The sequence below is a fragment of the Marmota marmota genome, unplaced genomic scaffold, assembly GCF_001458135.2.
Source record: "Marmota marmota marmota unplaced genomic scaffold, marMar, whole genome shotgun sequence".
Taxonomy (NCBI): Eukaryota; Metazoa; Chordata; class Mammalia; order Rodentia; family Sciuridae; genus Marmota; species Marmota marmota.
Window position 1 is genome coordinate 866,772 of NW_025999930.1, and position 11,658 is coordinate 878,429.

Here is an 11,658-nt window from a genome sequence, read left to right on the forward strand (position 1 = left end):
CCCGCCGTGCTGGCCTTTCCTCCCCACTCCTCAGCCCCTCTCGCCCGCCTGTGGCCAGGGGGCTGCCACACAGGGAGGTTTTCATCTGGCTGAAAGGCTTGGAGCCTAGCAGATGCCAAAAAGCTCAGGCTTGTTTCCTTCCCCAAACCGTTAACCCACTTTGATCATTCCTGAAAGAGGACACACGGGTTTTGTAAAAGCTTTCTTCACATCCTCTCCAAGGGAACGCGTCCTCCAAACCCATTTACAAAACTCCTGCTCTCCATCTTGATGTGGGCTTATGGGAAGTGAGAGAGGCCAGAATGGGAGCGTCTGGCTGTCCCAGACCACACTCCACCTCCGGGGAGCGGTGGGCTGCGGGCAGGACTGACCTCCAGGGCTGAGGTTCCCAGTGCAGCCCTGGGGTGGCTGCAAGCAGGAGTTAAGGCACACACCTCCTGGGCAGGTTCCACTGTCAGCTGCACGGCTGGGCAAGGGCCGGCAATCACAGGCGCAGTGGGCAGTGGCGGGTTTGCTGGCAGCAGGAGTGCGGCACTCGGGGTGGGCACACTCTGAGCGGCTGCCACCACGGTGGGGGCCAGAGAGCTGGGGAACTTAGGCAGGAGCTCGGGGGCGGCAGGTGGCAGCACGTCTGGCAGAGGCGGGGAGAGGACAACAGGCGGCAGGGGCACAGCAGGGACCGGAGCAGCCACATCCACAGTGTACGGAGGCGGATGGCCCAGCAGGACCTAGGGGACAGGGATGCACGCTAGATGCCAGGGCCCCACCTGACACAGCCAGGGTGGTGGTGGGGGCATGGAACATTCCTCCCCAACCCACATACTCCCCAGGACAGTGAGTCCTGGTTTCAGGGCACATTTGACATGTGGATTTAGCAGAAGCGAACAGAGAGGGGCATCCTCGCACCCCTTTCTGTGGGAATCTGTGTGGTAATATCCAGATCCAGACGTCACTTGGGAACCCTGTCTAAGCCCAGGTGAAAAGCACCAGGTGACCCACAGTATCCAACCAGGCTCCTGGGGCCTTCCCTGGGGCCATCAGTGTCCTGCCTGTGTCAGACCTCCTGGTCAGTTCAGAGTTCACAGGGGTCACCTGGAACCCAAGTGCACCCTGAGAGCGCTCACCGACATCTGCCGTCTCCCACAGGGTGACCTGGAGCCCAGGCCAGCTCCCCCACTGTCCTCATCTCTCCCTGAAATCTCCTCCCAGGTAAAAGGTAAGACAAGTAGAGAACAAGCCAGCTTGGATTTCAAAGTGCCAGGATGATCCGTCCTCTGCCTCACTTGGGGGTGGAGAGGGTTGAAAGTTCTCCACCTCTCAGGAACGGCACCAGCCCTGTTCACTTGGACAGGCTGGCCTGAGACCTTCTGTTAGCAACCCACGTGGGGTCAGACAGACCACGCCACAGCCCAGCAGGTGGACAGTTCTCTCCTGGTCAGAATCCCCAGCTGCTGTCACCAGGGTGTTCAGCCCAGCTCATCAATGACCATCTCCACCACGGAGACAACAGGAATGGCCATCAGGCCTGCAGCAACTTATGAAGAGCCCAGAAGGGCCAGGGCCAGGGCCAAGCAGCAATGTCCCGAGCGCACGGAGCTCAGGTCTCTGCCTTCCTACTCCTTGGCCTCTGCTTTCCTCAAAAACACACCTGACCCAGGAATCAGCTGGCCAGGCTGCCATGGACACCTGCTCAGACTGACGCTCACTCAGTAGGAGCACAGGGCTGATGTGCTTCCTCCCGCTGGGTTGTTTAGACAAACACCATCCTGCCAGCCACTAACACTGTCCTTCCTTCTCCAGGCACAATCCTTCTGGAAGTAAGAGAGCAAGAAGCAGTGCCCGGGGGTTCCCTGTATACTAGGAATGGGGGGTCCTACTCCAGACTGGATCAGGACAAAGTGAGCGGGCTGGCACCTGGCACCAGGAACACTCGGCCCTGGCCTCCTCCTCTGCTGTCTGGACAGATCCTCACAATAAGTCAGGAGGGGGCATTGGCCCCTGAGGCTCAAAAGGCAGGGACATGCCCTGGCCACAGAGCTGTCAGGGCTCAGGGCTAGGATGGGGCTGTGCTGGAAGACACCTAGGTGGAGATGCCCAGGTAAGAGGTGCCCGTGTGTGTGAGGGTCCCACACAGGAGGATTCCAGGTGAGGGGTTCCCAGGTTGGGGCTACGGGGTGGGGTACCCAGGTGGATGCATCCATATCAGCTCTTCCCCTCACTTGGATTTGAACAGAATAACCCAGAAGCTCCACATGCAAGTGTGCTGTGCAGATCTGTGAAGCCACCCAGGTCACAGCAGGGCTTGTGTCCCTGTGTACCACAGGGTCTCTCTGCGGATAGCCTGGTTGCAAGGGGTCCCCACCTGACACTGGGTCCTATCAGGTTCACTCTCAGGTGGTAGCCTGTCAGACCCCAGACCCCTCACCTCTTGGCCCAGCTTCCTCTCTGCTAGCAGAAGCACATCTGCCCTGTGTTGCTCTGACATGGTGCTTTGGGAGGGGCTGACCCCAGATGCATGTGAGCCCTGGTGCCCATAGAGGAACCAGTGAGGGCCAACAGGACCAGCATGGGAGGGCAAGGGCGTCCTCGGCCACATGAGCAGCAGCTGTCCACCTCCTGGTCAGGTAGGACAAAGGAACCCACATGCTTCCCTGATGCTGGTGGCTCCCAAGGTGACAACTGATGCCCCATGATGTCTTTAGCCTCCTTCTCCAACACATCTCAGAGATGCCTCCTCCCCCAGCCCTAACCTGCCCCTCAGTCCAAATGCCAAGAGAAAGCCATGGCCTAGTGAAGTGAGTGTCCCGAGGGCCTCCAGGCACTGGGAGGCAGACCGAGGCCCCATGGGCGTATTACCTGGCTCCCTGAGGCAGGCACTGCGGCAGCCTGCTCGGGCAGGTGGACAACACCAGGCTGGAGGGGCTGAGGGGGTGCTGTTGGTGCCTGCTGCGGAGGGGTTGGGGTCGCCCTTAAGCTCTGCACTGTGTGGTGGGGGGAAGGCGGGATGTCTCCGGGGGCCATCTGCGGGAAGGTGGCCGGGTACACGGGCGGGGTGGGGAGCTGGGCCGGGAGCTGGGCCACAGCAGGGTGGATAGACAGGGCGGCCACCCCCTGTGGGGCCACAGCCAGTAGAGGGATGGCGGCTGGCGTGTTTGGCACGATCGTCTGGCATGGCACGGCCAGGGGCGCCGCAGTGGGATGGGGTAGCTTGACTGCCTGCAGGGGCAGGGCCGGGGTCGTGGGGAGGGGCGTGGTGAGGCTTGGCAAGATCACGGCGGGAGAGAAATACTGAGGGGCCGGCACCGGAGCCACGTTAGCAGTGGGCAGGTCAGTGAGGGCCTGAGGGAGGCTGTCGATTCCTGCCAGGGGCGTGATGGGGGGGACCACAGGCATCGGAGGCATCTGGAAGAGACAGGACAGCATGTTAGTCAGGGCTGCCAGGGGCCCCGCACCGTTGGCTGGGACGGTGGCAGGCCCCGCCTCCCAGGCGCAATCCTGCAGCTGCTTGGAAGGGCTCCCCAAAACACACCCAGCGGCAAGGGAAACCCAAGCACGGGAAACGCCAAAGAGAAATGAAATCTGTCAGCCTCAGCACAGGCACGGGGGCCTCCCTGTGTGCACACTGTCCATGGGCCCCACAGGGGACTCTGAGGGAATCAGGGATGGCTCAGAAACGAGGGGCCCAAGAGTGACCCTGATCTATGGACACGGACCCTGAATCTTTCACTCAGAAGGACAGAGACTATCAGAGCCACAGACGGGCTCCACAAGTCGGGAATCACAGGCTGATGCCTCAACTGTGAAAATTCCAATGGAAACTTAACTTTCTGGAGGGTTCTCAGTGGAATCATCCTCCAGACCCCTATGGCGGGCCGAGGCCACACCCCCACACCAGCAGTAACTCCGGAACATCCTCTAAGTCTTCTGGCACCTCCCAGAGAAGGCTGGTATCTGATCTCGGGAATTCAGCCCTCAGTCCCTGACAGCTCTCTCCACAGTGGTGCCTTCTTGCATCACACAACGAGCACCTTCTTGCAATTCATTTGAAGGCAGCAAATAGGAATAAATCAATTTCTATTTTGAAAAGCAACTTAACACCACAAACCACCAAGGAGCAAGAAGGTGATTTAACTAGAACCCTAAGCCAGCTCTAACATGGTATCACAAAGATACCCGAGACAAAAGAATCTTCAGGGGGAGGGCAAATTGTAGGAATACCCCTTTCCCAGCAGGAACCGCCATCTTCAGAATAAAGGCCACTTCCTGTCCTACCACCAAGGTCATAGCCCATCACCACCAAGGGTCTCTAGAATGACTGGGATTATGGAGTCCAGTAGCCTGAGCAATGGTGCCCAACCCCAATTACACTCTGTACTGGCCATGCTATCATGAGCCCCTAGTTACAGACAATGTCCCTACAGAAAGACACCAGAGGTCACCTCTGCTCCTCAGGTTGAACTTTAGTAACCAGCCCTCCTTGCAGGAAGTGGTGCCATCCAGCTGGTCACTAGACCTCCAAGGAGCCATCTTTAGTCCAGCCCTGGGTAACCCCTCAGGATGGACAGTCACCTGCAGCAAGCCCATCTGCTTTCCGTATCCACTTGGTAGCCATATTGTGACTCCTTTCCTTGATTTTGGACTAAACTTTTCCAGAACCTGGATGCACCTAAGACTGGGTATTTGTTGGGTGGTGCAGTGAGGGCCACCTCCCCCTCCTGGAGAGACCCCTTATCTGGCCAATCACAGCCCAGAGGCATCTCAGTCTGGAAGGAAGGCCTAATAGGATGGGGAGAAAGTGAGGCCAGAGGGCACAGAGGACAACCTGCCCTTGGAGGCTGCCTCCACATTCCCAGGTCTGCCATGCTAGTCACCAGAATGGTGCTGATGCATGTGGAGTTCGTATCCAACCCTTCTGATCCCGCCTCCCCATCCTGGCATGCAGACAGGGATCGCATGCAGACGGGCCCTGCAGGTGCCCTGGAACCCCACCCAGGATGGACAGGCCCTAAGACACTGCAGATAACCAGCCCAGAAGTACCTGTGGAGGGACTTGAGCGAGTGGCTGCAGGGGTGGCTGAGGCATCTGGAGGGGCTTCAGCTGAGCAGGGGCCACCACCTGGGAGGTCGGAGCCAGGTACGGAGGCAGGTGGGGGGGCACAGGCTGCATGGTGCCCATAGGCTGTGGGGCCAGGACCTGTGGCAGGGCCGGCGGCTGGGCCATTGGAGGAGGCTACAGGGAGAGAGGCAGGGCCTTCGACCACCAGCCTGCTGAGGCAGGGCCTACCCTGCATACTCAGACACACAGCAGCCCACGCATACCCTCACGCTCACTTACACACTACTCCACGCCCATACTCCCACTCATACAGACACACAGTCACGTCTACACATGCCACACTCGCACACACACTCCTAGACACACACACACACACACACACACACACACACCACCTATTACAAGGGACGCTTCCAGGGCTGTGAGGGGGAGTCCCACTCACCTGCTGAGCGGTGGGTGCAGGCTGGCCTGGGCCTGTGGGCACAGGGGCACTGGGTGGCGGCAGCACAGGGGCGAAGCTCATTGCAGGCTCTGGGAAACGCTGCTGGAGGAGTGGAGGGTGGGCAGGGGCTGGGACAGAGCCCATGGAGAGGCCCGGCTGTGGAGAGCACCAGGGTCACACTCGGTGGCTGCCCCTCAGTCCTCTCATCCTGGTGCCCAGCCCCATTAAGGACCCTGCTTCCAGGAAGGTGACTCAGCAGAAACCAGGTGTGCCAGTCCTGCAGGGTCACTCACGATACTGAAAAGCCGTGGAGAGCCACAGCTCTCAGCCAGGGAATGTGCTGGAACATTAACCCCATGGAGTATTACACAACCATGAGAAAAGATCAGCACAGAAGCTTTTTAGAAGCAAAGAGAAGGGCCCCTTAGGACATGGGGTGGGGAAGCGTCTCATCTGTTTGGCTCAGCACACAGAAAATGAATTCATGTAGAAAATTCAGATAGAACATGGAGCAATGAAAACAAATAGTGCTGGCTCGCTGTGGAAGGCAACAGGCCATCCAGGTGCCCGCAGCACACTTGGCACAGTGGGGACTTCAGCAAAGCAGGGTCCTCTAGACTGGGCTACAGGAGCAGAGAAACACACAGGCCGCACACAGGATGTCAGCCCAACTGGCTAAATGGGTCAGCAAAAGGATCAGAAACCTGAGCCCCTGGGTGTCATTAAGCAGTTGCTGCTAATGTGTTAATTTTTTTTTCCTTTTTGGCGTCATGATGTTGTTATAGTTTGTTCTCTAAGAGTCCTTATTGTGCAGAGAGAGAGAGAGATTGGAATATTTATAAGGAAAGAGTCTCACTGCCTGGACTTCCTCCACCACAGGGGAAGGGGAAGCGGGTGGGGCTACAGGAAGTCTGAATGCGAGCCCAGCAAGGCTCCTCTCTGCAGAATGTCGCCTGCGACTCTCTGGATGGCAGGAGGACGGGGATTTCCAGAGCTGCCCTCCCTGGCTTCATCTTTCACAGCCAGGGCTTTATGCAAGGCAGTGGGGGGGGGGGGTGCGGTGGAAAGAGCAGCTTGACTTGGGATCAAGCCTCGAATCTGAATTCAGCTAGATGAATTCACAGAGCAGATGAGCATGCCCAATTGGGCCAGACTGTCCTGCAGCCCTGGCCACGGTATACCGCCTGGGAGCTCTGGCAGGCTTCCTGGCCATGGAGGGGTGAGCAGCCTTTCACTCCTGGTGGCCCTCCCTTCCTCCTCCTCCTCTCTCTTTGCTCTTTACTGGGTCCCAGGGCACATCACCACAGCAACCATCCCCAGGAAGGCCCAGCAGGGAGGGGCCAGCCCTTGGCACACAGGAGGAACCCCTCCAGGCCCTACTCTTTCTGCTAGGTATCTCTGTGTCAATAGGAAGGGAGGCAGGAGAACGAGCTCTGGCCTCCCCACTCGGGCCTCCCAGCTTACACACTGAAGCAGTGATCAGCTGCCATACCAAGGACACACAGGACAGACTTAGCCCAGGGGGGACTTAGGCAGCCAGTGTATCCTATGGCTATGGGAAGCCCTAGCAGGGGCAGGAAAGAATGAGAGCCAGATGGAACACTCTGGCTCAGCCCCAGCTTCAGCAACACTCACAAGAATAACCCTCGGGAGCTGCAAAGAGTCTTCTCTTCAATGAGCTCTTTCTGCCCTTTAAAATCATACTTCATTTTGTGAATTGAACAAAATTGCAAATGCAAATGGACAATGAGCCCTGGGACTCCCGGCAGCCAAGGCAGGCACGCCCAACAGCTTCAGCTGCTTTTCCAAAGGGACGATCTGGGCCCTTCTGACAGCCCAGCCCCGCGTGGACAGAAAGGGGAGAGAGAGGCCGCAGCCAACAGGGAGAACCCATGTGCAGGGGACAGAGCCTGCAGTGCCCATGCTCTGCCAGTGCCAAAAGGACGACGTGGTGGCAGACTAGTATGAGGGAGTGACAGACCAGCCAGGCGGCTCTCAGGGGAGGGGCAAAGACACAGCCCACGCACAGGGCAGGGGCCTAGTCTCCCTCTGAGGACTTGGCTCCGCTGCCCAGGTCACGGGCAAATTCTCCTCGGTTGAGCACTTGGGCTGTGAAGCAAGCAATTGTTTAATTTCCTTCAAGTGTTTTAAAAAAAATCGGAATCAAAAATAAATGCCCCGTGTGACCCCCTGGTGTTCAGCTTCCCAGATCTTACACATCAGAGCCGTCCTGCCTGCCTGAGGCCCTACCTTCTCAAACACTCTGGCTACAGTGTTCCCCACACTTTGACCCTGTTTTCATAGCTGATTTTCAGTGGCTGCCATGGGCGAGACATGCCAGGAACTACTGGACATCCCCTTGGGAGGCTGGACAGCGAGGCCGAGTCTAGGGCTTCATTATTACAAACGAGGCTTTGCTCTCACCTCTGGGGCATAGTCTGAGAAGATGGCCCAGGCCCGGGGTGGGTCCGCCTCATCACCACCAGCACCTGCCCCAAGGTGCGGCCTGTCAGCTCGGTCACAGCTCCCTCAGCCCTGGTGCCTGCTGGGGTCTGTTTCCAGACAGTATGTCCCTCTTGCCTGGTAATGTGGGTGTGTCAAAGGCTATATGGCCATGGTTCCATTGCTCCCAGAAAAGATAGGGCTTTTTATGGCTGGCTTCTGGGGGTCTCCCCAGGGAAAACATGGCTGAGAACTGACCACAGGCCACATTAACCCTGACCAGAGTCCCTGCAGCCCAGATGGCCCTCATGACTGGATCCCCCAGGGCCCTCAGACAAGGAGGCCAAGGGGACAGGGCAGGGGTGGCTCTCAACTCACCGTGGCAGTGGGCTGCTGGAAGGCCCCCAGCGAGGGCAGGCTGTGCGGCAGGCCAGGTCCCTCGCTCACAGGGGGACTGCACACGCATGGGGCCAGGGGTGGAGCAGCGTCCACAAGGGAGCCCAGTACCATGCTCTGCTGACTGCTCTGGGAGTCTGAGTACACCGTGGAGCCCTGGCCGCTGTCAAAGGTGCTGTCCGCTGGGAAAGACAAAGGTAGGATTTAGAAGGACCCTCTGAATGCCACCTCCACAGCACTACACCCATGCACAAGGTGGCTCATCTGTATATTCTCCTCTGCAAGACAAAGGCTGTGGTTTGTTCAAAGGGTGGTTGTTCCAGGTTACATACATAATACTTGCATATTGTTTAAATGATCAACTGCTACACCTGTGCCTGACCCTGACATGGCCTGCTATCAACACAGCACGGATGCCAGGCTGGGCATGTCTCACCGACACTCTTGTGAAGCAGACACCATAACCCCCACCCTGTCCCACAGATGCAGACCCTGTCACGCTTTACTAGCTCATCCCCGCCCTCAACAGCACCAGGTGGCTCAGAAGGTTGAGCTAATGTCCTTGTAAAGAAAAAGCTAATGTTTTAATTGTGGAGGAAAACGATTCTCACTGTGTTTATAAGGGGCTGGGGTTTTCCAGACTGATCACCTTCACACACAGGCCCCAGGGCTGCACAGGGAACACGGGGGTCTCAGACCATATCTAATTTAGTTGGAAAACAGGAGTTGAAAACCCTCCACGTCTCAGTGAGAGGCCTGGAGAGGGGGCTTTACCCGCCATGCAGGAGACAAGGAGGCAGGGGCAGCACGGGGAGTCCAGTGCTCCAGCTGGGCGACCCAGAGGCTGACCTCATGGGGGTCAGGTTGGCCTGGCCTCGTCAACCCTGGATGCCCGAGATGGCATAGGCAGGTCCACCAGCACATCTCGCCAAGACGTGCCTGGGAAGACAGCCTGCTGCACCCTGGTCACCCAGGTCAGGAGTGGAGATCAAAAACTCGTCTGAAGGGGGCTGGGGCTGGGGCTCAGTGGTTGAGCACTCGCCTCACATGCGTGAGGCACTGGGTTCGATCCTCAGCACCACATAAAAAAATAAATAAGAAAAAAATAAACTGTTTAAAAAAAAACCGGTCTGAAAATGGCACTTTTGATTTACTGCTTCCAGATTCCACAGGTATGCCACCTAGAGATACAGCTACTTTCACCAGAAGCCACATTTTGGAGTGACCACTGACATTATAAAGGGGAAGTCAGGTTGGCTTTGCAATTTTTCCCAGGGACTGCTTAGAATCTATTTAACCTTAAGAAGACCTGAGGAACACTGAGGTTTAATCAGGCAAAACCAATTAGACAAGCAGCTCTGATTTTTAATGAGCCAACTGGTCATTAAAGTGGTCATTGCCACTTAGGAAGGGAGGGAGGAGGAGGAGGAGGGAGGTGGAGGGAGGAGGCCGTTACAGCCTGACACGTTGCAACCGAAGCAACTTTAACCATGTGTGTAACGTTTTAGATTCTGAAAGTGACTGTGTTTATTACTTGTATAATCAAAAAATTAATTTTAGAAATCATTTTGGGGCCCACTGACAGATGGCGCTGCTATGGTCCTCGGCTTCCAAGGCGGCTCGTGATGGCAGAATCCCTCCCACTGAGTTTGATCAGGACTATTGGTGGGTAGCTAAGGGAAGACACACGGGAGAATCGTGAAAGGTGACATGGTGTTGTACATTCCAGTACAGAAATGAGCATCTGTTTACCAATCCTGCTACCTGCAGGTTCTGCTCAGATGATATTCAGGTTGTCTGGTGTCCCTGTCAGGTCCCCTTGAAACAAATGGCCTGGGCAGGTCACTGGATGCTATGATTCTACTCCAGGCCAATTCACATAGTGGACAAAGCCACATCCCCTTGTCCTCAGCTCGCTGTGGAAGTTTTGGACATTGATAGCAAACACAGGACACCTGTCTGCCCATCATGCAGAACACATTTGGCCAATGTGGAACATTCTGTGGCCCAAAGGAAGAACAAAAACAGGACAGCCAGCACAAAATGCAGAAGAGTATGTGAGGGTGCCATCCACTGGAGGACAGAGGGAGACCCAGAGGTGTGCGTGTGTTCACATATGTCCACATAAACACGTGCATATCTACATGTGTAGTGGTCCTGTATGTGCACGTGTATATGTAAGAGGGCACATAGGGATGTACACATGTTTGCATCTATGTACCTGTGTGTCTCTATATGGGGTGGGTAGGCATCCGTGTCTGCGTGTGTGTGCACGTGTCAATGTGCATATGGGGGCCATGCATGTGTCTGTACACTCAGGCATTTTGTGCACATACGTGCATATGCATGTGAGTATGACACTATGCACATATGTGTGTATCTGCATGGATATTTGTGTGTCCTCATGTGTGGTGGGTTACATGTGTAGATTATCTCTGGAAGGACAGTCAGAAGACTTGGAGCATCCCTTGCCTGGGGAGGATGATTAGGTGACTTAGTATACATCTTCTTAGAATTTCTAAATTCTGAATAGACAATTCTCAGAAGAGGATATACAATCAATCAACTAATATATGAAAAAATGTTCATCATCTCTAGCAATTAGAGAAATGCAAATCAAAACTATTGTAAGATATCATCTCACTTCAGTCAGAATGGCAGCTATTATGCAGACAAACAACAATAAGTGTTGGCGAGGATGTGTGGAAAAAGGCACACTCATACATTACTGGTGGGATTGCAAACTGGTGCAGCCGATACGGAAAGCAGTATGGAGATTCCTTGGAAATCTGGGAATGGAGCCACCATTTGACCCAGCTATTCCTCTCCTAGGACTATACCCAAAGAACTTAAAAACAGCATACTACAGGGACACAGCCACATCAATGTTTATAGCAGCACAATTCATAATAGCTAAACTGTGGAGCCAACCTAGATGCCTTTCAGTGGATGAATGGATAAAAAAAAAAAATGTGGCATATATACACAGTGGAATATTACTCAGCAATAAAAGAGAATAAAATCATGGCATTTGCAGGTAAATGGATGACATTGGAGAAGATGATGCTAAGATAATGCTAAGTTAGCCAATCCCCCCAAAAAAACAAATGCGAATGTTTTCTCTGATATAAGGAGGCTGACTCAGAGTGGGATAGGGAGGGGGAACATGGGAGGAATAGATGAATTCCAGATAGGGCAGAGGGGTGGGAGGGAAAAGGAGGGGGCAGGGGATTAGCAATGATGGTGGAATGTGATAGACATCATCGTCCAAAGTACATGTATAAAGACACAAATTGGTGTCAACATAATTTATATACAATCA

General features: G+C 55.2%; 1 protein-coding gene across 1 annotated transcript in view; it reads right to left on the reverse strand.

Annotated features, from left to right (window-relative positions):
* The window catches only part of Wnk2 (WNK lysine deficient protein kinase 2), a 120,318-nt gene that overhangs the window by 47,967 nt on the left and 60,693 nt on the right, over nucleotides 1-11,658 (reverse strand). Inside the window, exons 9-13 of the mRNA XM_015506253.2 lie at nucleotides 8,319-8,518; nucleotides 5,499-5,654; nucleotides 5,039-5,230; nucleotides 2,857-3,402; nucleotides 435-728 (exon numbers count right to left, since the gene is read on the reverse strand). Coding sequence (XP_015361739.1) covers nucleotides 435-728; nucleotides 2,857-3,402; nucleotides 5,039-5,230; nucleotides 5,499-5,654; nucleotides 8,319-8,518 — 1,388 coding nt within the window. The remainder of the gene's footprint in view (nucleotides 1-434; nucleotides 729-2,856; nucleotides 3,403-5,038; nucleotides 5,231-5,498; nucleotides 5,655-8,318; nucleotides 8,519-11,658) is intronic.